Below are 26,581 nucleotides of genomic sequence, written 5' to 3'. Positions count from 1 at the left end.
AAAATGATTAACTAATTAAATTGCAAAGAGGGCACAAAGCCAGTCCTCAAGTAACTATGTTTGTTAGGTTTTTTGTCTAAAAGCTTTGATACTCTCTCCAAATGTAGAACATAAGTCTATTGTAATATCCACTGAGAGTTTGTAGCTAATGTCAAGTGTCTGCATGGGTTTCCTCTGGATGCTGCAGTTTCCTTCCACACCCCAAAGACGTGTGGGTTAGCTGGATTGGCCATGTTAAATTGCCCCTTAGTGTCAGGGGGACTAGCTAGGGTAAATTCATGGGGATAGGGCCTGGGTGAGATTGTGGTCCGTGTGGACTTGATTGGCCAAATGGCCTCCTTCTTCATTGTAGGATTCTAAGTGCTTCCTTGTTCTTTATCCAACTTGCCCCGGGCACACAACATTGCACATTTACAGTGGATCAGCAGGTTCAAATGAGAAATATTATGGGTTGGTCAGTGGTGGCCAAGGAATGTGACAATTTAAATGTTTATCCAAAATATTCTTTCATTCTCATCACCATTCGCTTTTTTTTCTCTCTCACTTTGTTTCCATGAAGCTTCTCTACCTTGCTCTAAATCAGCAGTTTTCATACAGACAATCTATTCCAAAGGTACTTTTTTTTTAATTTTTGTATGACGTGCAAACATTTATTAACACAGGCCTGCCTTTTGGATGAGTTTGCATAAGTTGTAATTCCGGGGAAGCCATTTCCAGGGTGGAGGGGGGGCCTAAACCCCACTTTAATTGGTGTTTTTTTTTCTTCCTGTTCTGCATCGAGCTTGCTTTCTAATGAGGTTAAAAGCCGGTGTAAAGTGAACTACTTCAGGTGTCACGATGAGTGTCTCGCCTTTTCAGATATCAGTTACATAGGATTATGGCCAACCTTCAGTTGTAACATACTGGGCAGGCTAGAAATCTGAGCCAATAAAATAAACTTCTGGAATTACTCAGTAGGTCAGATCGTGTCTGTGAAGGGAGAAACAGATTTTAGTGGATCATGCAGGGTGGCACGGTGGTTAGCACTGCTGCTTCACTGCGCCAAGGACCCGGGTTCGATTCCCGGCTCGGGTCACTGTCTGTGAGCAGTCTGCATGGGTTTCCTCCGGGTGCTCCGGTTTCCTCCCACAGTCTGAAAAGATGTGCTGGTTAGGCGCATTGGCCGTGCTAAATTCTCCCTCAGTGTACCTGAGCAGATGCCAGTGTGTGGCGACTAGGGGATTTTCACAGTAACTTCATTGCAGTGTTAATGTAAGCCTACTTGTGACAATAATAAATAAACTTAAGTTGATGAAAGGTCACCAACCTGAAACTCTAACCATGTCTCCCTCCACAGGTGCTGCCAGCCCTGCTGGTTATTTTTGACATTTTCTCTTTATATTTTTAGTTTTCAATTTTCTTCTGGCCCACGGCAATAGCAAATACATTGCTGCATACAACCTGTGGCAGTGTGAGTGTTCAAAATGGGAAATACCAACCAAAATATTCAAATAACCCATATTACCATTTTTAGTTTATTTATATGCTTTTTAATGTTGTACAATTTTTACAAAATAAATAAGGGAGCTTTCAGCTCTTTAACATGCTTCCTCCCCAGCGCTTTTGCCTAGACAGATAAGTGAGAGATGAATTTGTTATAATTTAATTGTGTACATTTTTAAGGCTTTAAACTGTACAGCATTGAAATCTGGGACACTGATAATCGCTCTGATTAAGTTTAAATGTGTGGGCGGGAGTGGCAGGAAGTGCGATGTTACAAATGAAATGCACAATGCCTTAACATGTTAGGCTGCAGTTCCCAACAGAGCCTTCATGGGTTACAATTGTCATGGAGCCATTTTTTTCAAAACCTCCAGGCTGGAGTATGGGAAAGTATGTCAAACGACATCAAAACACTCAGGAGAACGCAGACAGACAGACCAAGTGGGTGGATAAATGGCGAATGAAACACAATCTAGTGGAGTGAGCATGATTCATCTTGGCAAGAGAGTTAATGAGGTCACTTGTTGCTCGGATGGTAGGATACAGGAACAGAGATCTGAAAATAAAAATATATAATTAAGCTCATATGCATCTCCCACTTACCTAACGACAGTAACCCTCCTTAAAATGGTCATGAGCATGTTTAGATGTCCAGTGGTCACGGAAAGCTTTTGATAAATGGATGGCTTTTAAATTACTAAAATTAGCAACAGGTATTGAAGAGGCCATATAAGTTGCAAGCTAAGTATTTGAGTTCATTTCTGAAAAAATAAAAGGCAAGGGAAAAATAAAAGACATTTGAAATACCTACAGCAGCTCACCTCAGGAAACACGTGTTTATGCTTTTGCTTTAATCTACCATAATTCTGTCTATCTTTATGTTCGATTCCCATTCAAAACACGGGTATACGGGACAAGTCAGCATTGTTCTATGGTTGAATCTGGGCTCAATGCCAGTTCCGTATAGGTTAAATAGTAATGCTGTTTGGTCTTGCTGCTATGTTAATATTTTAGCAGTTCAGCTGAAAGAGCCACCATCTGCTGTGCCTTCAAAAAGCCAAGTCATCCCATTATCAACCTGTCATTTTGAGGGCTAGTTATCAGAGTAATTGTGCGTTGCCATAATGACTAAAGTCTCAATATAAGAGGCCTGTGGTTTTTCTTTCTCTTACTGCATAACAAGAACAGTACAGCACAGGAACAGGCCTTTCAGCCCTCCAAGTCTGCACCAATCATGTTGTCCTATCTCGACCAACTGCTTATATCCCTCTATTCCCCGTCTATTCAAGCGTCTATCCAAATGAGTCTAAATTGTCACGAATGTGTCTTCCTCAACCACCTCACTTGGCAGTACATTCCAGCCCCCACTACCCTCTGTGTAAAACAAAAACTTCCCCTGCACATCTGCAGTGAACCCCTCTCTCCATATCTTAAACTTGTGCCCCCTTGTAATTATCATTTCTGCCTTGGGAGAAAGCTGCCAACTGTTCGCCCTATCTATGCCCCTCATAATTTAATAAACTTCTATTGGGTTGCCCCAAAGCATCTGTCTTTCCAGGGAGAACAACCCCAGTTTATTCAATCTCTCCACATCCTGGTAAACCATTTCTGTACTCTCTCCAAAGCCTCCACATTTTTCTGGTAGTGTGGCAACACAGGTCTGTGGACTTGTATTCCCAGATCTCTTTCAGACTTGATTTTTTGCATAACAGGTGTATTAATTATTATTAGTTGCTCTTAATTGAATAATTTAACATGTATAAATATATCCCATCCCCACATTAAATAGCAGGTCTACACACAAAAGTATTGCAATTTCTAACTGACCACTTTATTTGATGCAGCCTCAGATTCCACCTGGGGCTAGGAGGACAAGACATTTGTTTACAGCAAGTCTTTGTCTCAATGTATGAAGAATTGCTGTCGGGAGCCTTTTTCTAAATATATGTATATAAAAATTGGGTAGCTGAATTGGCAGAACTTCCATTTTTTTGGCTAAAATCATGAGTTTAATCAAAGCCGGCTGTTGGCCTCCTGGCAATGGAAAGAAAGGGGAAAATCAGCCCATGCTCTTAATTCGCATCATTATTAGTGACCCTGGTTGAGAAACTGTATGTGTGAGGACATTGTGTCTATCCTTCCACAGTCAGGTAGCCTGCCGCCTTTCACTACCTATGCTTCTGCATGAAGAACCTTTAGCACAGCCTATCAGGTTATGCAGTGAAGTCTAGAACCAGTATGGATAAGCATATGTTTTAGTGATTCATAATCCTATTGTGCTATTTATCTTTAGATCTAAAGAAATCTTTAGATCTAAAGCAAGTCTGTTTGGCTTTCTCTGAACTTCAAAGCTGCAAGCATATCTAGGGAGCTGGTATCAAACGTACCTGAGTAAAGTAGCAGTGGGTTGCAGGTGCACATCATCACCTTCAGGAGAGAGAGGGAGGATGAGCTGGAAACAAGAATATTAGATTTGTAGTTGTGGACTCGCAGCAGCTCAGAATTGAGGCACATTCAACCAGCTCCACACAATTAGATTAAAAAGTGTTGACACAGTGAGGGTATTTTGCCATTTTCAATGCCGGCACAGTGGTTAGCATTTGCTGCCTCGCAGCGCCAGGGACCCAGGTTCGATTCTCAGCTTGGGTCACTGTCTGTGTGGAGTCTGCATATTCTCCCCACGTCTGCGAGGGTTTCCTCCAGGTGCTCTGGTTTCCTCCTATAGTCCGAAAGAAGTGCTGGTGAGGTGCATTGGCCAGTAAGACCATAAGACATAGGAGCAAAATTAGGCCACTTGGCCCATCAAGTCTGCTCCGCCATTCAATCATGGCTGATATTTTTCTTATCCCTATTCTCCTGCCTTTTCTACATAGCCTCTGATCCCCTTATTAATCAAGAACCGATCTATCTCTGTCTTAAGACACTTAATGACTGGCCTCCACAGCCTCTGCGCCAAAGAGTTCTGCAGATTCATTACTCTGGCTGAGAGTTGCTGAGTTCTAAGTTGTAAGCAAATCTTCAATGCATAGTCTGTGGTCCTGGAGGAGGAGAACACGGGTACAGCTAAAACATCCTGGGGGTGAAGGGTCCACACTTGACTGAGTCTTGTAGCTGTTATCTTTGGTATTGTGCTGAGTCTTTGGGGCACTCGTGGTGTCTGATACTTTGCCATTTTTTTAAAACAAGCAACACGTTCTTAAGTGAATAACATTTGCTGTGCGTTATCTCTGTGACTTTCCAGGAATCGATAAAGAGAATGTGGAGCTCTCACCTACATCGGGGCACACCAACAGCGGGAGAATCCGTCACGGCTCCGCAAGCCAAGTGCAGAAGCAGCGCAGTGCTGGCAGTTTCAAGCGCCCCAGCATCAAAAAGATTGTGTGAAGTGTTGTGTGACTGACCCATCAAGTCTTGTTGGGCTTCCCCCAGGCGAATCCCCCCACCACCACCCTCTGCCCACCCACCCACCCCCCCGCCCCTTCCCCAAAGAAAGCGTTTCTGTTCCTGCCGCATCTGCTGCCTGGTGATTAACAGCTGAAGGTTGCCCTGCGACCCGATGATTTTCTTGTTCCCGTGCAGCCAGTATTTCCTGCAGTGTTTCTGGAAAATGGTTCTTATTCGCAGAACATGAAGTTTCGAGAGAAAGTAGTATTTTTGTTTTTGATTATCTGTCATTTTATTTGGGGTTGGAGGTGGGGAAGAGATAAAGGCACTGAAATTCTTATCAACACTGTTAATAGCCATTAATTGCAGAAAGGATGGTTCTACCTTATTTGCCTTTTATACGATAATGATAAGTGCTTTGCTGTTTGTGCACTTTTCAGCGATCTACGAAAGTGGCTTAATGGGTAGGAATTAATCACGTCCATTGGTGATTTTTTGCTCTGAGGAGAACTCCCTGTGTTTCGAAAAAGAAACCTTTAAGCTGTAGGTACAGTAACCAACCACCATGTTTAAAGCACATTTACCACACACACAAGTTAAGTCCATTACAGCAATCATAGAAAATGTACAGAACCATTGCATTTATTTTACTGATTCCGCAAATAACAAAGACATTGTCTTTTTTTATATTTGTTTACAGTCCTGGAAAAACTATGAATTAAAAATATGATATGCAAGAACTTTGCCAAAATAGATAATTATCACAACAACAAAAAAAAAGTTAGTATTAAATTTGTGGTATTGAGCAAATGTGACTCCTTTAGGGACAATTGTGTAGCCGCCATTATGTCACAAAAAAAATGAAACAGCAACGATATCTTGTGCAATTAACAATACATTTCAGTGTGGTCTTAAGAATGGTGCCCTAGAGACAGTGCTCTTCACAGTTGAATGCTGATTAACCCAGGGCAGCGAACTTGAGGTTAACATCACTGTCTTGGATTTTGTTTCTGGGTCTCTCTTTCTCTGTCTCATACATACACATGCACACAGATACACACACACACGTGCACATGATCTACAAATCAAAGGTGTTTCTCTCAGTCAATGTTATGCAACAGACCTTACTGTAAGAAGTCACTGCTAGTGTTGGCCACAGATTTTTTTTAAACTGCAGTACATTCATCTGTAAATAGTTTTTGTGTAAAATTGACAAAGGTATATTTACTACACTGTAAATACATGTGATGATATATTGTATTATTTTGCTTTTTGTAAAGCAGTTAGTTGCTGTACATGTATAACATAACAAAATTTGATTATTCTAGTGTCAGTAATGTTAACTTCTCTCTTCCCTTCCGTTGCATTTTATGTCATTAAAAGAGACAAAAAGAAAAAGGTGTTTTATTTGTTTACAACTCTGATCAGCTAAAATATCTTCAGCAAAGAAGTATAATTCTCAAACGCCATGTCCCATTACAATCTACTGACCTCATGACCGAAAAAGTCTGGTTAGGTTGACTGGCCATGCTAAATGGTGCAGTGGTTAGCATGGCTGCCTCACAGCGCCAGGGACCTGGGTTTGATTCCTGGCTTGGATCATTGTGTGAAGTTTGCATGTTCTTCCCATGTCTGTGTGGGTTTCCTCCAGTTGCTTCATTTTCCTCCCAGTCTGAAAGCAGTACTGGCTAGGTGAATTGACCTGAACTGTGGTGACCAGGGGAATTTCACATAACTTCATTGTAGTGTTCATGTATGTCTTACACAGAATCATAGAGACACTACAGTGCAGAAGGAGGCCATTCAGCTCACCGAGTCTGCACCGACAACAATGCCACTCTATCCCAGCACCCCACATATTTACCCCTCTAATCCCCCTAACCTATGAATCCTGGGACACTAAGGAGCAATTTAGCATAGAAATCAACCTAAACGCACATCTTTGTACCGTGGGAGGAAACCCATGCAAACATGGGGAGAATGTCAAACTCCACACACAAAGTGACTGAAGCCAGGTAATCGAATGCAGGTCCCTGGAACTGAGAGACAGCAGTGATAGCCACCGTGCCGCCCACATTACTTGTGACTAATAAATAAACTTTAAATTCTCCCTCAGTGTACCTGAACAGGCACCAGTGTGTGGCAAATAGGAGATTTTCACAGTAACTTCATTGCAGTGTTAATGTAAGCCTATTTGTGACACTAGTAAATAAACCTGTTAGAAACGTAGACCCGATGCAGGAAGCCCAGTGACATGTTGCACTTTAAACTATTTCATCATTTGTCGGTATTACCCCGCTAGCCTGATTTCTCTCAAATCAAGTGGTTATTCTAAAAGGGAAAGAGGAACTGCCATTAGAATACAGGTATTTTTAGTATCACAAGTTGCTAGATGGAAGAAGACTGTAATCCCTCAATTTCACCTTCTGCCAGCCAGATTGTTCAGCGAACAAGAATATAGAGTTGTTAGTCAATAGTAGCAGTCAATTAGTATCCACTAGTCTGCAGATCCAGAAATGACATGAAGAAAACCCTCCCCAACCTTGAAGACCAAAAGTCCAAAGACACCTATTCCTTGCAAGCCATGCTGCACTCACCATGTGACATTGTCCCACGTTAATTACTCATGTATTGTGTCCAAAGATTAGATTTATAAAACAAATCTTATCTGATTTTCAGGTAGCACAATTGTGCACTATGAAGTTAAGAGTATTCCTTTGCCACTTGCCTACATCCTGCACATCAACTGGATAAATCTAAGAGTTCTCTAAATATCTGTTAGAGTTAAAGGCTTTTAACACCCCAGTTAATCATTTATTTGTTCTGTCAAAGGCAATCCTCTAAATGCATTGTGTGTACTTAGACCAGTGTTTATTTAAGATATGGGAAACTGATGAGGAAATAGAATGCTGCAGCATTAAAATGAAGTTTGATCTTTCCAGCACATCCTGCATTTATAATCTCTGGACTACTATTTTCTCCTGTTTGTGTGCCAAATTATGTGAGCTGATTTATGTCTGAAATTGATGATTTGTTAGCTGGTACACTGGTGCTTTTGATATAAAAGAAATGTGTGTGCAAACAGATCATAGAGTCACAGGGGTTTACAGCATGGAAGCAGGCCCTTTGGACCAATTTGTCCATACCACCCTTTTTTTATATAAACCCCTAAGCTAGTCCCAGCTGCCTGCATTTGGCCCATTTCCCTCTATAGAGTCAGATCTCCCATGGCATTGTGCCTCATCACAACATAAAAAGTTTTATGCCACAACGTGAGCAAATAGACTACAAAAGACTTCAGGAAGTCATGTGCAGTTGGGCAGAATGAATAGGCAGGTGACAGTTGCATCAAAAATAGGAGCAGGTGTAGGCCATTTGGTCCTTCAAACCTGCTCCACCATTCAGTATGATAATGGCTGATCCTCTACCTCAACGCCATGTTCTCACTGCATGCCCTTGACGCCTTTAGAATCTAGGTATTTCCTCCTTAAATATATTCAGTGATTTGGCCTCTCCAGAATTCCACAGGTTCACTGCTCTCTGAGTGAGGAAATTGTTCATTCCAGTTCTAAAGTGGCTTCCCCTGTATCCAGTCTGTACAGCCCGGTCAGAATTCTATACTGTTCGATTAGCTCTCCCCTTGTTCTTCTAAATTCCAGTGAATACAGGCCCCGATCTCTCCTCGTGTAACAATCCTATTATCGCAGGAATCAGTCTGGTGAATCTTCACTACACTGTCTCAATAGCAAGTATATCCCTTCTTTGATTAGGAGACTAAAACTGCACACAATACTGCAGATGTGATCTCAGTAAGGCCCTGTACAGATGGAGTAAGACACTCTTGCCCCTGTACTCAAATCCTCTTGCAATGAAGGAAAACATACCACTTGCCTTCCGAACCACTTGTTGCACCTGCATGCTTGCTTTCAGTGACTAATGTACGAGGATACCTAGGTCCCTTTGGACATCAACTGTTCCTAACGTATCACCATTTCAACAATACTCTGCCATTCTGTTTCTCTATCTGAATTGGGTAGCCATAGTTATTCACATGCTGTATCTGCCATGTACTTGCCCACTCTCTCAACTTTTCTAAATCACTTTGAAGCTTCTTCCATACCATTCACCCTCTCACCTAGTTTTGTAACATTGGCAAACTTGGAAATATTATTTTTGGCTCCCAGTCCAAATCATTGATGTAGTCATAGAGAATTACAGCACAAAAAGAGGCCCTTTGGCCCATCATGTCTGTACCAATTATCTGTTCTAATCTTATCTTCCAGCTTTAAGTCTGTAGACTTGTATGCTAGGGTGTTTCAAGTGTTTATCTCACTGCTACTTAAATGTTGAGGGTTTCCACCTGCATCACCCTTTCAGGCAGAGAGTTCCAGATTCCCACCACCCTCTGGGTGAAAAAGTTTTTCCTCGCATCCCCTCCAAATCTCCTGTCTCTTGTCTTAAATCCAAGCCCCCAGTTATTGACCCATCTACTAAGAGGAAAAGTTTCTCCCTATCTATGTCCCTCAAATGTGTACACATAAGTGAGGTCCCCCCTCAGCTTCCCTGCTCTAAGGAAAACAACACCAGCCCAACCAGCTGCTTTTCATAGAACTGAAGCCCAGGCAACATCCTGGTGAATCTCCTCTACATCCTTTCTAGTGCAATCACTTCCTTCCTAGAACTGCTCACACTGTTGTAGCTGGGGTTCCAGGCACCCACCACTCTGTGTGGAAAATCTTCCCCCACACGTCTCCTGCAAACTTTCCCCCTCTCACCTTAAATCCATGCCCCCTTGTAATTGACACTTCCACCCTGGGAAAGAGCCTCTGACTATACATCCTGTCTATGCCCCTCATAATTTTGTAGATCTCTATCAGGTCTCCCCTCAGTATTCGTCTTTCCAATGAAACCAATCCTAGTTTATTCAACCTCCTCACAGCCAACACCCTCACAACCAGGTAACATCCTGGTGAACCTTCTTTACACTCCAAAGCTTCCATGTCCTTTTGATAATATGGTGACCAGAACTGCACGCCATACTCCAAATGTGGTCTAATCATGGTGTTAGATAGCCGCAACATGATTTCCCAACTCTTATACTTGATGAATGCGGCTGATGAAGGGAAGTGTGCCATTTGCCTTCTTAATCACCTCGGCCACCTTTTAGGATACTGTGGACCTGCACGCACAAATCTTCAAAAAGTCTCAGTAGGTTTATCAAACATGATTTCCCTTTCATAAATCCATGTTGACTTTGCCTAATCCCTTTCATGCTTTTGAAGTGTTCTGCTATTGCATCCTTTATAATAAATCCTAACATTTTCCCCACTGTTGATGCTAGGCTAACCGATCTGTATTTCCCCATTTCCTCCCTCCTTCACTTTTTAAATAGCAGCAATATATTTTCCATCCTCCAATATGCTAGGAATGTTCCAGAATCTACAGAATTTTGGAAGATGATAACCAAAGCACCCACTACTTCCATGGTCACCTGCGGATTTATCCGCTTTCAGTCCCATTATTTTCTCCAACATTATTTTTCCAGTAATAGTAATTTCCTTGAACTCCTGCTCACCAGATTCAAAATTCCTTAGCACTTCTGGGAAGTTATTTGTGTGACGATAGACCTAAATTAATTATTTATTTGCTCTGCTATTTCCTTGTTCTCTATTATAAATTCTGTTCTGGACTGTAAGACATCTATGTTTGTCTTCACCAATCTTTTGCTTTTTATATACTTATAGAAGCTTTTATAGTCTGCTTTTACATCACTTGCAAATTTACTCCCATACTTTCTTTTCCCCTCTTAAACAATCTCTTTGTCTTCCTTTGCTGAATACAGCACTTCTCCCAACCCTCAGGCTTACATAGGAACATAGGAATTAGGAGCAGAAGTAGACAAATTCAGCCCTTCGAGCCTGTCTCTCCATTCAATCAGATCATGGCTGATCTCTCCCTGGTCTTAAATTCACCTCCCCAGCTGTTCCCCATATCCCTTTAACCCCATTTTTTATTAGAAATGTGTCTATCTTCTCAGAACTATTCAATGATACAGCCTCCACCACGTTATGGGGGTAGCGAGTTCCACAAATTCACCACCCTCTGTGAGAAGCAGTTTCTCCTCATCTCAGTTTTAAATCTCTCAACCTATACCTGTGTCCTCTTGTTGAAGATTGCCCCACAAGGTGAAACATTTGGTCTACATTTACTTTATCAATCCCTTTTAAAATATAGCCCTTGATCCGGTCCCCTCTCATCCTTCTAAACTCCAGCGAGTGTAAGCCTAACTATTTAATCTCTCCTCATGCATCAGCCCTTTCATCCCCAGGCTTGTTACTTTTTCTAGCAACTTTATATGACTCCCCTTTGGATCTAATACTATCCTTAACCTATTTTCTAAGCCATGGTTAGACCAGTTTTGTTTTTGCGCCAGAAAGGAATGTATAACTATTGCAATAGATCCATTCATTCCTTAAATATTAGCCATTGCCTAACCACTATCATGCCTTTCAATGAAATTCCCCAATCTACCTACCTTGGCCAACTGTCACCTCATTCCCTAATAGTTGCCTTTGTTTAGATTTAGGATCTTGATTTCAGATTATACTTCTTCACTTTCCATCCTGATGAAGAATTCTATCATGTTATAGTCACTGTTTCCTAAAGCACTCCTCACAACAAGGTTATTTATTAACCGTTTCTCATAGCATGATGCCAAATAAAGGATGGCATGTTCCCTAGTTGGTTTTTTGACTTACTGGTCTAAAAAAAATCCTGTTCACTCTCCAAGAATTCATCTGCCACAGCGTTGTTGTTAATTTCATTTGTCCAATCTATATGTTGAGTAAAGTCAAGTTTAATGCCATCCCCTACCATGCAACCACTGTTTGGAGGCGTGTGGACAATGCCCACTTATGTTTTCAGCGCTGTTTCTAGCCTCACCTACTCATGTAGCCTAATTCTACATCTAGTTTTTCTGAGTCAATATCGTTTTTCCCTGTTTTGCTGATTTCATCAGTAACTAACAATGCCTTGATAGTTACCTCCTCTAACCTCCTTTTTCTTTTTGCCTGACCTTCCTAAATATCTAGTGCCCATTGATATTCAATCTCAGTCTTGGTCACCCTGCAGCCATGTCTCCACAACCATATCATACTCATGTATCCAATTTGCGCAGCTAATTCATCTATCTTATTGCAAATGGTTTGTGTGTTCAGCTACAGTACCTTAAGATTGGTCTTAATGTTTTTATACATGATATTTACTTATCCAGTTTAGTGTGGAGGAATGTGAAGAGATGCAGGAAGAGGAACAGAGTAAGAGTGCCCCCAATGAGGCGTCATAGTGCCAGGGCCTCAGCTTCAATTCCCAGCTTGGGACATTGTGCAAACTCCACACATTCTCCCTGTGTCTGCATGGGTTTCCTCTGGTGCTCTGGTTTCCTCCCACAGCCCAAAGATGTGCTGGTTAGGTGCATTGGCCGTGCTAAATTCTCCCCTAGTGTACCCGAACAGGCGTTGGACTGTGGCAACTAGGGGGATTTTCACAATAACTTCATTGCAGTGTTAATGTCAGCCTACTTGTGATTAATAAATCAAGAATGGTCATCAGTAGATTCTTAATTCCAGACATTTTTTATTGAATTCAAATTCCATCAGCTGCTGAGATGGGATTTGACCTCGGTCCCCAGAACATTAGCTGAGTTTCTGGATTAATTGTCTAGCAATAATTATCACAGGGTCAGCGCCTCCCCTCGTTGCCCAAGAGCAGTTGAGAGTCAACCACATTGCTGTGGCTCTGGAGTCACATGTAGACCAGACCAGGTAAGGATGGCAGATTTCCTTCCCTAAAGTGAACCAGATTGGTTTTTCTACAATTGACAACGGTTTCACGGTCATCAGTAGATTCTTAATTCCAAATTTTTAAAATTCAATTCAAATTCCATTATCTGCCGTGGCGGGATTCGAATCCGGGTCCCCAGAACATTAGCTGAGTTTCTGGATTAATAATTGAGCCAAAATACCATTAGGCCATTGCCTCCCACAGGTTATCAGTGCTACATAATGGAAAGGATATTAATGCCACAGAGACTGCACAGCATAATTTCATCAGGATGATGTTATGAATGAGACACTCGGTGGTGTGTGAGGGGGTGGGGTGGGGGGGTGGTGGTAATAGGAATGCAACCGTTGAGAATTCACCTATGATGCATGCAACTTTTGCTTGCTTCACCTTCACTGTGGTCAAGGGTTCAGTAGTATCAACAGAATGTCCTACAGCGTATTTATATTTCCAAAATTCTTAAGGACTCCTGTCAAACCAACTTCATGCAGCACCCTACAGTCAAAACAAGATTAGGCTCACTATTTGAATATAAATCAGTCAGTGACTGGTGCTGTGTCCCTGAATCTCTTTATCTCTGAATCCTGTATAAATGGCAAAAAGGACACATTGAAAAGGTACAGATAAGAATCATTTCATTTCTCAGGTTAGGGTTATTTAAAATAAAGTTTGCAATGACTGAAGAGTTGATAGACCAGAAGAATGGTAGTGTATCTTCTAGCATCTGACATTGTGGTTACAGGACTCTATCTGTAACCCAATCTGTACAATTACAGCATCCATTGTATAGCAGAAAAAGATTTCTGAATCTTGTTCTCTGCCAAATGCACCAACTATTAAATATCTCAAAAAAAACCACTAGACTGTTAATCTTTTCCCTCTTATCACACCAAGCCTGGGACAATGTTACCTGAATCCTTGGGTTATGTTATCCCTTTGGGAATTGCTGGAACCCTGGAATTGTATGAATCCTCCGATTCCATCAAAAACAAACTTTTGTTTCGCATTTTATTTTTGCCCTGTCCTAAAGGCCTGGTCTTTCATTGCAGTGTTAATGTAAACCTACTTGTGACTAATAATAAATAAACTTTTTCTCTGGAATATGGTTCCATGAGCAATAGTTGACGCCTCAAGTGGCCAGAACCACGTGATCTTTAAGTGTTGCCACGGGAGTGTAAAACAAAAATAAGCTTTGTGTTTATATAGTGCCTTTCTCAACCGCAGGACATTCTGATTTTATGAAGTACTCTTTGAAGTATAGTGACTGATGTGATGTAGGAAATGCAGTAGCTAATTTGTTTTAGGAAACGCCCTGTGAACAATAACTAAGCAGATGAATAGGACGTTTTTTTGGTGTTGATTTAAGGGTTAAATGTTGTTCAGCAAAGAAGGAGAACTTGTTTGAAATAGAACAAAGAACAGTACAGCACAGGAACAGGCCCTTCGGCCCTCTGAACCTGCACCGATCACATTTACCTATCTAAACCAACCCCTTATATCCCTCCATTCCCCGTTTGTTCATGTGTCTATCAAAATCAGGTTTAGATGTCGCTAATGTAACTGCCTCAACCACCTCACCTGGCAGTGCATTCCAGGTCCCCACCACCCTCTGTGTAAAAACCTTTCCCCGCACACCTCCACTGAACCATTCCCCCCTTACCTTGAACTCGTACCCTCTTGTAATTGTCATTTCTGCCCTGGGAAAAAGCTTCCAACTGTTTACCCTATCCATACCTCTCATAGTTTTATAAACTTCTATCAGGTCGCCCCTCAGCCTCTGTCTTTCCAGGGAGAACAATCCCACTTTATTCAATGTCTCCTCAGAGCCAATATCCTCCATACCAGGCAATATCTTGGTTCCATGGTTCCATAGGTCCAGTAGTTCCATAGAAACTTTAACATCCACCTGAAAGGGGAGATGCGGCCCTTCGCAAGGGAGTTACACAAACAAGTGCCCTCTACGGCAGTTAAGAATCCACATGGAAGCCATACTGGGTAAAAACAACTGAATTATTTCCCTCAAGGTTATTCATGAACTCTTTGGGTTTTTGCAAGGATCAGAAAGTTTGACCATCACTTACTTATAGTATATTTTAAAATTTAAGAATTCAAATTCTTAAATTGCCATGGTGAGATTTGCGCTCACTCCAGATTATTAGTCTAGATATCTGCTGTAGCAAACCATGACTGTGTCCATTCCCATGGACCACAAGTATGTGTAAATAAGAAAAAGATTAAATAATTAATTTTAACCACATACAATTATTCCATTAGCATTGTCACTCATTCATTTGCTTTGCGTTCTTTTAATTCAGCATGGCCAATCTAGCCCGTACATCTTTGGACTGTGGGAGAAGACCGGAGAACCTGGAAGAAACCCACACAGGGTGAACGTGCAGACTCCACACAGACAGTCATCCAAGACCAGAATCAAACCCAGGTTCCTGACGCTGTGAGGCAGCAGTGCTAGCCACTGTGCTATCCACGGTGGTTAATTTAACATTTATCCTTTGTTTCCCAAACTGTGCACTTAATGTCCCTTGTCTCACAAGATCATTGAAACTTGTGTCACAGAAGGGAGCCATTCGGCCCACTATGACCTTGCTGGCTGTCTATCTGGAACTATCCAATCCAATCCCACTTAGAACATAACATAAGAACATAAGAAATAGGAGCAGGAGTAGGCCATCTAGCCCTTCGAGCCTGCCCCGCCATTCAATAAGATCATGGCTGATCTGAAGTGGCTCAGTTCCACTTTCCCGCTTTCTCCCCATAACCCTTAATTCCCTTGCCTACCAAAAACCTATCTACCCGTGTCTTAAATATATTTAGCGAGGTAGCCTCCACCACTTCAACAGGCAGAGAATTCCAGAGATTCACCACCCTTTGAGTGAAGAAGTTCCTCCTCAACTCCGTTCTAAACTGCCCCCCACTTATCTTGAGGCTGTGCCCTCTAGTCCTGCTGTCCTTTCTGAGCGGGAAGAATCTCTCTACCTCTACCCTAGCCATCCCCTTCATTAACTTATATGTCTCTATGAGATTCCCCCCTCATCCTTCTAAACTCCAACGAGTACAAACCCAGTCTATTCAGCCTCTCTTCATAGTTCAACCCCCTCATCTCCGGTATCAGCCTAGTGAACCTCCTCTGCACTCCTTCCAAGGCCAAAATATCCTTGCGCAAGTGAGGCGACCAAAACTGCACACAGTACTCCAGCCACGGCCTCACCAGTGCCCTGTACAGTTGTAGCAAGACCTCCCTGCTCTTATATTCTATCCCCCTCGCTATAAAGGCCAGCATTCCATTCACCTTCTTGATCACCTGCTGCACCTGCAGACTGGGTTTTTGCGACTCATGCACAAGGACCCCCAGGTCCTTTGCACTTCCCAGCTCTTGTTCCATATCCTTGCAGGTTACAGCATTTCAACAGCTTATCCAAATGTTTGTGCATCTGACACCCTTTTGAGCGATGAATTTGAGCTCCCACCAACCGCAATGAAGATATTCACAACTTTTTTTTTTAACCAATTCCTTTAAATTTACGCCCTTTTGTTATTAATTTAATTGCCAAGGGAAATTGGTCTTTCCTTCCCATTGACTAGACTCCTCACTATTTTGTATATGTGTAACAAGCCTCCCAGCAACAATTGCAGCAAATGTAATCTTTCTTCATAGTTAAATTCCTCCAATCCTAACAACATCCTCATAAATCTCCGGACTCACTCTGATGCGAGTGTAACTGCATCCTTCCTATAATGTGACCAGAAATGTTCCTGTACTCCAGCTGTGGCATAACTAGTGTTCCATACAGTTAGAATCAGAGAAAAAAATTACAGCACAGAAAGAGGCCATTCAGTGTGGCTGAAAAAGGAAAAATAAAATCTAGCTGCCTATCTTAATCCCACCTTCCAGCACCTGACCCTTAACCCTGCTGATAGCAGTCTGGCATAATCTCCCTGCTCTTATATTCTATACATTTTCTGTCCTTGGGTATGCCTTCCAACCACCTTCAATAGAATAATAGAATCCCTACAGTGCAGAAGGAGGCCATTCAGCCCATTGAGTCTGCACCGACCACAAATCCACCCAGGCCTTATCTCTGTTAACTCCACGAATTTACCCTGCTAGGCTAAGACACTAAAGCAAGTATTTTACGATTTCGCTCGGCCAGGCTCAGAAAATCCCACTCGAGGCCACCGGAGAATTCCATTCTGCGAGTCGTGCCCACCCTGATTCCAGGATGGGTGTGACTGTAAAATTCTGGCTTAAGGGTTAATTTAGCATGGTCAATCCACCTAACCCTATAGACTATAGGAGGAAACCGGAGCACCCAGAGGAATCCCATGCAGACATGGGGAGAGTGTGCAAACTCCCCACAGACAATGACCTGAGGCCGGAATTTAACCCAGTTCATTTGCACTGTGAAGTAATAGTGTTAACCACTGTCCCGCTGTACTGCCCCAAAACCTGTCCTACCTTCAGGGATTTATTGACATGCACTCTAAGGGCCCTCTCTCCTATTTATTGTGTATTTCAATGCCATGTTTGTCGTCCCAAATGCATCACCTCACACTTCTCCAGTTCACATTCTATTTGCCACTCTCCTGTCCCCTGACCAGACCATTGATGTCTTCCTGCAGTATACAGATTTCTCTCACAGTATTAACAACATGCACAATCTTTGTATCTGCAAACTTTTTAATCATACCCTCGACATTGTAGAGTAAATCGTTGACACAAAGCCAGGGAGCTGATACTGAGCCCTGTGGAGTCCCATTGGAACCAGCCTTTCAATTGTAACACAATATTAACCATTCTGCTTCCTGCCATTGAGCCAATTTTAGACCCAACTCGCCACTTTCTCCTGGATTCCACAGGCTCTTTTCTGTTCAGTCTGCCATAAGCAACTTTGTCAAAAGTCTTGTTAAAAATAGACTATGTCAACTGAGCTATCCGGCCTATTTAAATCCTGTTGTATTCTCTAACAATCTGCATCACTAATCACAATTCCACCAATCTTAGTACCATCCACAAACAGGCCAACTATATTTTCTTCCAAGCTGTTTATATATGACAAACAGCAGAGATCTCAACACCGATCCCTGCGGAACACCACTAGTTATAGGCCTCCATTCTGAAAAACACCCTTCCGCCGCTACCTTCTATCTTCTATGACCAAGCCAGTTCAGAATCCATCTAGCTAATTCACCCTTAATCCCGTGTAATTTAATCTTTTGCACCAGCCTGCCATGAACCTCCTTGTCAAACGCTTTACTAAAATCCATAAAATCAAATTACTGCAGATACTGGAATCTAAAACCAAAAAAGAAAATGCTGGAAAATCTCAACAGATCTAACAGCATCTGTATGAGATAAAAGAACTTCTCTCTCAGCTTTGCGACCCTTCAGTTTTGACAAAGGGTTCATCTGGACTTGAAACGTCAGTTCTTTTCTCTCCTTACAGATGCTGCCAGACCTGCTGAGATTTTCCAGCATTTTCTCTTTTGGCTACTAAAGTCCATGTAGACAACATCCACTGCCCTTCCTCCATCAATCATTGTTGTCACCTCCTCAAAAAACTTAATCAAATTAGTGAAACGTGACGTTCCTCATATAAAACCACGCTGTCTATCGCTAACAAGACCATTCAGTTCCAAATGTGTACAGATCCTATCCCTAAGAATCTTCTCCAACAATTTCACTATCACTGATGTCATGCTCACTGGCCTATAATTACCTGAGTTATCCTTGCTACCCTTCTTAAGTAGCAGGACAACATTGGCTATCCTCCAGTCCTCTGATACCTCACCCGTAGCCAACGCGGAAACAAAGATTTCTATTCGAGGCTCTCAGTAATCTGGGATCGATGCCATCTGGCCCTGGGGATTTTCTTCCTTAATGTTTTTTAATACACCTATCTCTTCCTTCCTCGTAATGATGACTTGATCTCGAAGGTTTACATACCCCTCTGAGACACCATCAATCAACCTGTCCCTCTCCTTTGTGAAGCAAAGTATTCATTAAGGACCCACTTCCTTTGGATTTATGCATAATGTCCCTCCTTTGTCCTTGAATGGACCAGCCCTATCTTTAGCTATCTTCTTGTTCCTAATATATGCATAAAATGCCTGGGGATTCTCCCTAATCCTGCCTGCCAAGGACATTTTGTGACCTCTTTTTGCCCTCTCAACACCCTGTTTGATCCTTTTCCACTTTCCCTGTATTCTTCAAATGCTTCATCTGTTTGCCCTCTGGATGAAAAAGTTTTTCCTTATGTCCGCTCTAGCCCTTTTACCAATCATCTTAAATCTCTGCCTCCTGGTAACTGACCCCTCAGTGAGGGGGAAACAAATCTTTCCTGTCTACTCCCAGGCCCCTCATAATGTTGTACACTTTAATGAGGTTTCCCCTCAGCCTTCTCTAGTCTAAGGAAAACAACCCCAGCCCACACAATCTCTCCTCATAGCTGCAATTTTCAAGCCCTGGCCACATTCATGTGAATCTCCTCTGTCTTTTCTCCAGAGAATTGTCAGGTACGACAGCATCAAACTGCTAAAAGACGGAACCGTATTCCAGGGAGGAGCTGATGTTTTCAGAAAAAGAGGGGACATGACTGGTAGTGTAAAATAAAATTCTACCAATAACTGCCTGAGATAAACTATAATTGAGGGATTGCGCAGGGAATCAATCAGGGTATTTGAATAAGTAGCAGGATAAATGACAAATAGCCAGGACTGGCACGACGGCCAAATGGCGTATCATTCCAGAACTTGGACAAAGATTAGACTCAGCACAGAGACAGAAGGTGGCACAGTGGTCAGCACTGCTGCCTCATGTCACCAGGGATGCAGGTTCGATTCCAGCTTTGGTCACTGTCTGTGGGGAGTTTGCATGGGTTTCCTCCAGGAGCTCTAGTTTCCTCCCACAGTCAGAAAGACGTGCTGGTTAGGTGCATTGGCCGTGCTAAATTCTCCCTCGGTGTACCTGAACAGACGTCAGAGTGTGGTGACTGGGGGATTTTCACAGTAACTTCATTACAGTGTGAATGTAAGCCTACTTGTGATAAATAAATAAATGTTGTCATAAATAAATAAAGAAGAGCCCTGGAATAACAATGAAAAGTTGGTCTTTATGCTGCTAAAGGGATACAATATTTCAAGTCACTCACAATGCTGTTAATAATTATTTTGAGAGGATGGATATAACAATGTGTACAGGCTTCATGATTGGAAAATATATAAAAGAATAGTTCATATGATCAGCAATAACCTCAAGAACTGAGCACACTAATCAATGGAAAAGATATTTCAGATTTCCAGCATCCGCAGTACTTTGCTTTTATTACACTAATCAATATGCCATGCTCTTGTGATAATGAAGGAGCATCTGTTAACTGAACTAAACACAGTTCACCAGGCAAAATCTCCTCTCCATGTAATGGCACAGTAGCTGTTAACAAATGGCAGGAGTTTCTGAAAGATCTGTCCAGGATAGAAATGTACAATTGCTTGCGGTGCACAGCTGGCAAATTGATGTTGTATTTACAGAGCCCATTAGCACAGTCAGACTATACGTGATGGAAGCAGCACATTGAGATCCTGCTTACAGAGTTAATGCGTAATCCTCCACAGGATATATGACCGTACTCACTTCACTGCTGGCCACCAATCTCACTGACTCATTCTGCTTACGGTTTTCATTCCTTCCTCCTCCTCCCTTTCCCCGCACCCCCCCCTTCTGCTTAAAGACACTTACTGTTACCTCAGCAACAATCCTGGTGCCCTCTGGTAACTTGACAAAGGGACTATTGGCTTGAGATAACTCTCAAGACAATGCTATAGCCTGCTAACTCTTAAGCGGGGTGGTGAGTTATTGAGTCTGATGCTAACTTCTTCTCTACACTTCCCATCAGTATTTAATTTGATTTATTATTGTCACACGTATTGGAATACAATCAAAAATATTGTTTTGTGTGGTAGACAGACGAACCATAACACTCATACAGTACGTGTGGAGAAGGAAAGGAGAGGGTGCAGAATATACTGTTGCAGCCCACAGATAGAGTGCAGAGAAAGATCAGCTTAGTATATAAGCTGAGGACCATGGGCGGCATGGTGGCATAGTGGCATAGTGGTTAGCACTGCTGTCTCACAGCATCAGGGACCTGGGTTCGATTCCCAGCTTGGGTCACTGTCTGTGTGAAGTCTGCATGTTATCCTTGTGTCTGCATAGGTTTCCTGCAGGTGCTCGGGTTTCCTCCCACAGTTCAAAGGCATTTGGAAACTGAGATTAACTAACCCAGAAACCAAATATGTAAACAATTCTCTCTTTAAATCACTAACGTATGAGCTGGAATTTGTGAGTGTCTGTGCGTAAGGCATGTCATTCTTTATTCGGGAATCAGTATCAGTCTGTGCGACACAGCCAGACACATGCCATTACACACCTCTACCACAAGATGGAGCATCTTGAACCATGTATTGAAATGCAGGAGATGCATTCAGTTTTGTAACTAACTGTTGTTGAAAAGAACATAAGAAATAGACAGCAAACAATTATTTTAAAAGGGGCAACATCTTCCTGCCCAGGACAAGATGTGTACAGTCTTAGACTTGGATGTGTGGCACTGTTCCACAGAAGTTGGCTCACAATGCCAGGGACCGGGGTTCAATTCCCAACTTGGGTCACTATCTGTGTGGAGTTGGCACATTCTCCCTATGTCTGCGCGGGTTTCCTCTGGGAGTTCTGGTTTCCTGTCATGGTCCAAACATATGCGGGTTAGGTGCACTGGCCATGCTAAAGATTATGAGGGGCATAGACAGAGTAGATAGTCAGAAGCTTTTTCTCAGGGTGGAAGAGTCAATTACTAGGGGGCATGGGTTTAAGGGGCATGGGGCAAGGTTTAAAGGAGGTGTACGAGGCAAGTTTTTACACAGAGTGTTGTGGGTTCTGGAACTCGCTGCCGGAGGGAGGTGGTGGAAGCAGATACGATAGTGACTTTTAAGGGGCGTCTTGCCAAATACATGAATAGGATGGGAATAGAGGGATATGGTCCCTGGAAGTGTAGGGAGTTTTAAATCAACCGAACAGCATGGTCAGTGCAGACTTAGAGGACCGAAGGGCCTGTTCCTGTGCTATAATTTTCTTTGTACTTTGTAAATTGTTCCTTAGCGTCTCGGGATGCGTAGGTTAGAGGGATTAACGGGGTAAATATCTGGGGTTACGGGGGTGGGGCCTGGGTTGGTGCAGGCTCGATGGGCCGAATAGCCTCCTTCTGCACTGTAGGATTCTATAATTTCTGAAGGCAATGATATTTTTGGTGAGAATGATGCTGGTTGACCATATTGCAAAGCTTGCCGAACTCTCAAAGCTAAAGTCCTCCTCTGATGCCGAATTAATTTCTCTCTCTTATTTTATTCTTCAGTCCATTATATCCGATAATCTCACTGAGATTGATTTCTGGAGCTTGACAGTCCTAAAGGAGTCTTACCCCTTTGCTCACAATGTGTGTAGTGATCTGATCCAACAGCACATCACAATTACTGGAATGATTTCATGCAGAAAAGAATCGTTCTGATGGAAATGATACAGCTCCATTATTTATACAAACAAGCAAAAAAAGCTTTGCCTTGATTTTAGAGGAAATAAAGCTACCACTCAGTGTCCTATTGTGATCAACTTAACGTCAGAGAGGTGATCATTTGTACGCCATTCTATCCCTCAAACCTGCTGTGCCATTCAATAAGATCATAGTTGTGACTTCAACTCCATTTTCTTATCTATCCCCCCTTCCCCATAATTCCCAAATTCCTTGGACCATGGAATGTCTACAGTGCAGAAGGAGGCCATTCAGCCCATTGAGCCTGCACCAAGCACAATCCCACTCAAAGCCCTATCCCCGTAACCCCATACATTTACCCTACTAGTTCCCCTGACACTAACGGACAATTTAGCATGGCCAACCCACCTAACACGCACATCTTTGGAGTGTGGGGGGAAACCGGAGCACCCAGATGAAACCCACACAGATACAGGGAGAATGTGCAAACTCCGCACAGACAATGACCCGAGGCTGGAATTGGACCTGGGTCCCTGGCACTGTGAGGTCGCGGTATAACCATTGTGCCACTGTATCTACTCTGTCCAAACGCCATGTGATTCTGAATAACTTTAGCAAATCTCTTTTCAGCCTTCTCTTTTCCAAGGAAAAAAGTCCCAGCATCTCCAATCCATCTTCATAACAAGTTCCTCATCCCTGGGAATTATTCAAGAAGATTTTCTGCACTCTCTCCAACACCTTCACATCCTTCCCAGCTGAGGTCACGCTAGTGTTTTATACAAGTTTAATGTAAACACCTTGCTCTTGAACCTTACCCCCTATTAATAAAGTCTAGAGGACTGTATGCTTTATTAACCTCCGCTCTCCACCTGTCATGCCACCTTTAGTGATTTATCCACATATACACCCAGCTCCCTTTGCTGTGGAAATTAAGTTATAACAACTGTGGAAATTAAGTTATGACAAATAACTTTGTCAAGTAATGGAAAATGTTTATTCACAAACAAGGCCTCCAATGAGACCAGCGCTTGTGTACTCAGGATAAGAGACTAATCTAACTTTGTGTCAGTTTCATTAACACTGCATTCCCAGGGCCTGGCCACTGGATGAAAAAAAGACAAGTTACTGCGACAAATACCAAAAAACAAGATATAGTACGCTAATGAAGGAGATGGTTTTCTACTGGATAAGAAAGGGCAAAAAGCTATGCTATGATTGGTGGACGATGTATGAAGGATTAGAACATTGCTCAGTCATCACTTGCTGAAAGTAGAGGCATTGGTGGGCTTTCTTAACTATACTGTCCTGTCTCTGAGCCAATTTTGCATCCATGTTGCTGCTGTCTGTGTTATTCCAGAAGCTATAACATTGTTCATAAATCTGTGGTGTGGTACTATATCAAATGCTTTCTGGAAGTCCATGTACACCACGTCAATTGTGTTGTCCTCATCTACCCTCTTTGTTACCTCTTCATAAAACTCCACCTAGTTAATTAAGCACAATTTCCCCTTAGGAAATCCATACTGGTTTGCCTAAACTAACCCACATTCATATAATAATATTGTTCCGGATTACTCTTTCCAAAAGTTTCACCATCCCTGGAGTTAAACTGACAGGCCTGTAGTTGATGGGCTTATATTTGTACCATTTTGTGAACAAGGGAGTAATGTTTGCAATTCTCCAGTGCTCTGGCGCTTCCCCTGAGCCTCAGAAAGTCTGAAAAATTATGGCCAGTACCTCTCAGTATCCTTGGGTGCCTCTGGTCTCAATGTCTTAACAACATTAAACAAAAGGTACAAAAGCAGAAAAGGCTGGAAAATCTCAGCAGGTCTGACATCATCTCCGGGGAGACAATAGAACCAACGTTTCGAGTCTAGATGACCCTTTGTCAGAGATGCTGTCAGAGCTGTTGAGATTTTCCAGCATTTTCTGTTTTTGTACTTTTACCTAGTGTTCTTGGTGTTATGAGGCAGCAGTGTTGATCACTCTGCCACTGGGCTGCCTGCTAAGTAAAGACAGCCTGTCCAATATGTTCTACTTATCTATCTTCAATCTCCTAGTGTCTGAGTTACCTCCTTTTCTGCCATTATCTGGACATCATCTTCCTCCTTGCTAAAGGCTGATTTATACATCAGTTATGCCCCCTTCCCTCCATGTGTAAATCTCCCTTTTGGTCCCTAATTGACCTTTTAACCATCCTTTTAATATTTATACACCTATAGAAGACTTCGGATTTGGTCATCCAGACTCAAAACATTGGTTCTTTTCCCTCTCCACAGATGCTGTCAGACCTGCTGAGATTTTCCAGCGTTTTCTGTTTTTGTTTCCAATTCCAGCATCCACTGTAATCTGCTTTGACTTTTTCTTTTATATTAACTGCCAATCTCTTTTCATGCTCTCTCTTTGTTTCTCTTATTTACTTTATCACCTCTCCTCTGAACTTTTTATAATCCATTGCAACAAGGCTTCCCTACTTTTATACTCCACCCCACTTGCGATGAAGACCAACACTCTATTTGCCTCCCTAATGATGTGCTGTACAAGCAACTGTGATGTGAAGTGACTGATTGTAATCAGAAAGTGAGCCTCATTGCCAATGGTTTAAGGAGGGTAAAATTACCCAGGGTAAATTAGACTAGTGGAGTGATCTCAGTGTTTTATAACCAAAGATGACTACCTTTCATTTTGTATAGTAAGTAGTCACACAACACCAGGTTAAAGTCCAACCAATTTATTTGATAGTAAACTCACAAGCTTTCAGGGTTTGCCCCTTCACCAGGTGAGATTTTCAGGGTTTTCCCCTTCACCTGACGAAGGGGCAAACCCCAAAAGCTTGTGAGTTTACTCTCAAATAAATCTGTTGGTCTTTAACCTGATGTTGTGAGATTCTTACTGTGTTTACACCAGTCCAACGCCGGCATCTCCACATCATTTAATTTTGTGTACCAGGAAATAGTACATATACCAGTAGTAGAGGCGGGTACAATTTTGTCTTTGAAAAAGCATTTAGATAGTTACAAGGGTAAGATGGGTATGGAGGGATATAGGCCAAATGTGGGCAATTGGGACTAGCTTGGAATCATAGAATCCTACAGTGCAGAAGGAGGCCAAATTCCTCTTCAATTCAATGTTCAAGTTTGCTGACAACACCACCATAGTGGGTCAGATCTCAAACAATGACGAGACAGAGTACAGGAATGAGGTAGAGAATCTGGTGAACTGGTGCGGCAACAATAATCTCTCCCACAATGTCAGCAAAACAAAGGACATTGTCATCGACTTCAGGAAGCGTAAAGGAGAACATGCCCCTGTCTACATCAAAGGGAACGAAGTAGAAAGGGTCGAGAGCTTCAAGTTTTTAGGTGTCCAGATCACCAACAACTTGTTCTGATCCCCTAATGCTGACACTATAGTTAAGAAAGCCCACCAACATGTCTACTTTCTCAGAAGACTAAGGAAATTTGGCATGTCAGCTACGACTCTCACCAACTTTTACAGATGCACCATAGAAAGCATTCTTTCTGGTTGTATCGTGGCTTGGTATGGATCCTGCTCTGCCCAAGACCACAAGAAACTACAGAAGGTCATGAATGTAGCCCAGTCCATCATGCGAACCAGCCTCCCATCCATTGACTCTGTCGACACTTCCCCTTGCCTGGGCAAAGCAGCCGGCATAATTAAGGACCCCGTCTACCCCGGGCATTCTCTCTTCCGCCTTATTCCAATGGGAAAAAATACAAAAGTCTGAGGTCACTCACCAACCGATTCAAGAGCAGCTTCTTCCCCGCTGCTGTCAGGCTTCTGAATGGGCCCACCTCACAATAAGTTGATCTTTCTCTACACCCTAGCTGTAACTGTAACCCTACATTCCGCACCTTCTCCTTTCCTTCTCTATGAACGGTATGCTTTGACTGCATAGCACACGAGGAAACAATACTTTTCTCTGTTTCCCAATACATGTGACAATAATAAATCAAATCGCCGGAGCAGAGGAGGCGGGGCAGAGCGCGGGGGGCGGGGCAGAGCGCGGGGGGCGGGGCAGAGCGCGGGGCAGAGCGCGGGGGGCGGGGCAGAGCGCGGTGCCCGGATTTTGGGGGGCGGATCCTCGGACATGGAGTGCAGCCGAGGAGAGCAGCGTTGTGCGCATGGCTGGAGACGGTGGGCGGGGCTGGGGTAGATGGGTGGGGCAACGTAAGGCTCTCGGGAGGTGTTGGGCGGGGCTGGCGGAGTGCAGCCCCGTTGGGCGGGGGCTAGACGTGATGGGCGGGGCTGGGCGACAGCGGGCGGGGTCTGGCGTCAGTGGGCGGGGCGGCCGG

At 42.8% G+C, this 26,581-nt stretch overlaps 1 protein-coding gene and 1 long non-coding RNA gene across 16 annotated transcripts in view; one reads left to right on the top strand and one right to left on the bottom strand.

Moving 5' to 3' along the window:
* The window catches only part of LOC145357267 (neurofibromin), a 324,662-nt gene extending 319,728 nt beyond the window's left edge, over positions 1–4,934 (top strand). For 8 of the 15 annotated variants that reach the window (XM_080210465.1, XM_080210458.1, XM_080210454.1 and 5 more), the window contains 2 exons: positions 560–613; positions 4,724–4,934. In XM_080210465.1, coding sequence (XP_080066591.1) covers positions 560–613; positions 4,724–4,866 — 197 coding nt within the window. In that variant the 3' untranslated portion in view covers positions 4,867–4,934. Of the gene's footprint in view, positions 1–559; positions 614–4,723 lie in introns of those variants that run through there. The other 7 variants (XM_080210466.1, XM_080210464.1, XM_080210459.1 and 4 more) reach the window with 2 other exon arrangements.
* Positions 635–26,581, bottom strand: part of LOC145357273 (uncharacterized) — a 299,761-nt gene continuing 273,814 nt past the window's right edge. The window contains exons 2-3 of the long non-coding RNA XR_013889281.1: positions 3,870–3,934; positions 635–2,038 (exon numbers count right to left, since the gene is read on the bottom strand). This is a non-coding gene — a long non-coding RNA (uncharacterized LOC145357273). The remainder of the gene's footprint in view (positions 2,039–3,869; positions 3,935–26,581) is intronic.

This window comes from Carcharhinus amblyrhynchos, chromosome 23, assembly GCF_965287045.1.
Source record: "Carcharhinus amblyrhynchos chromosome 23, sCarAmb.v2.hapA, whole genome shotgun sequence".
Lineage (NCBI taxonomy): Eukaryota > Metazoa > Chordata > Chondrichthyes > Carcharhiniformes > Carcharhinidae > Carcharhinus > Carcharhinus amblyrhynchos.
The sequence above is the reverse complement of the archived record's forward strand: the minus strand, read 5'-3'. Positions and strand labels throughout refer to the sequence as shown.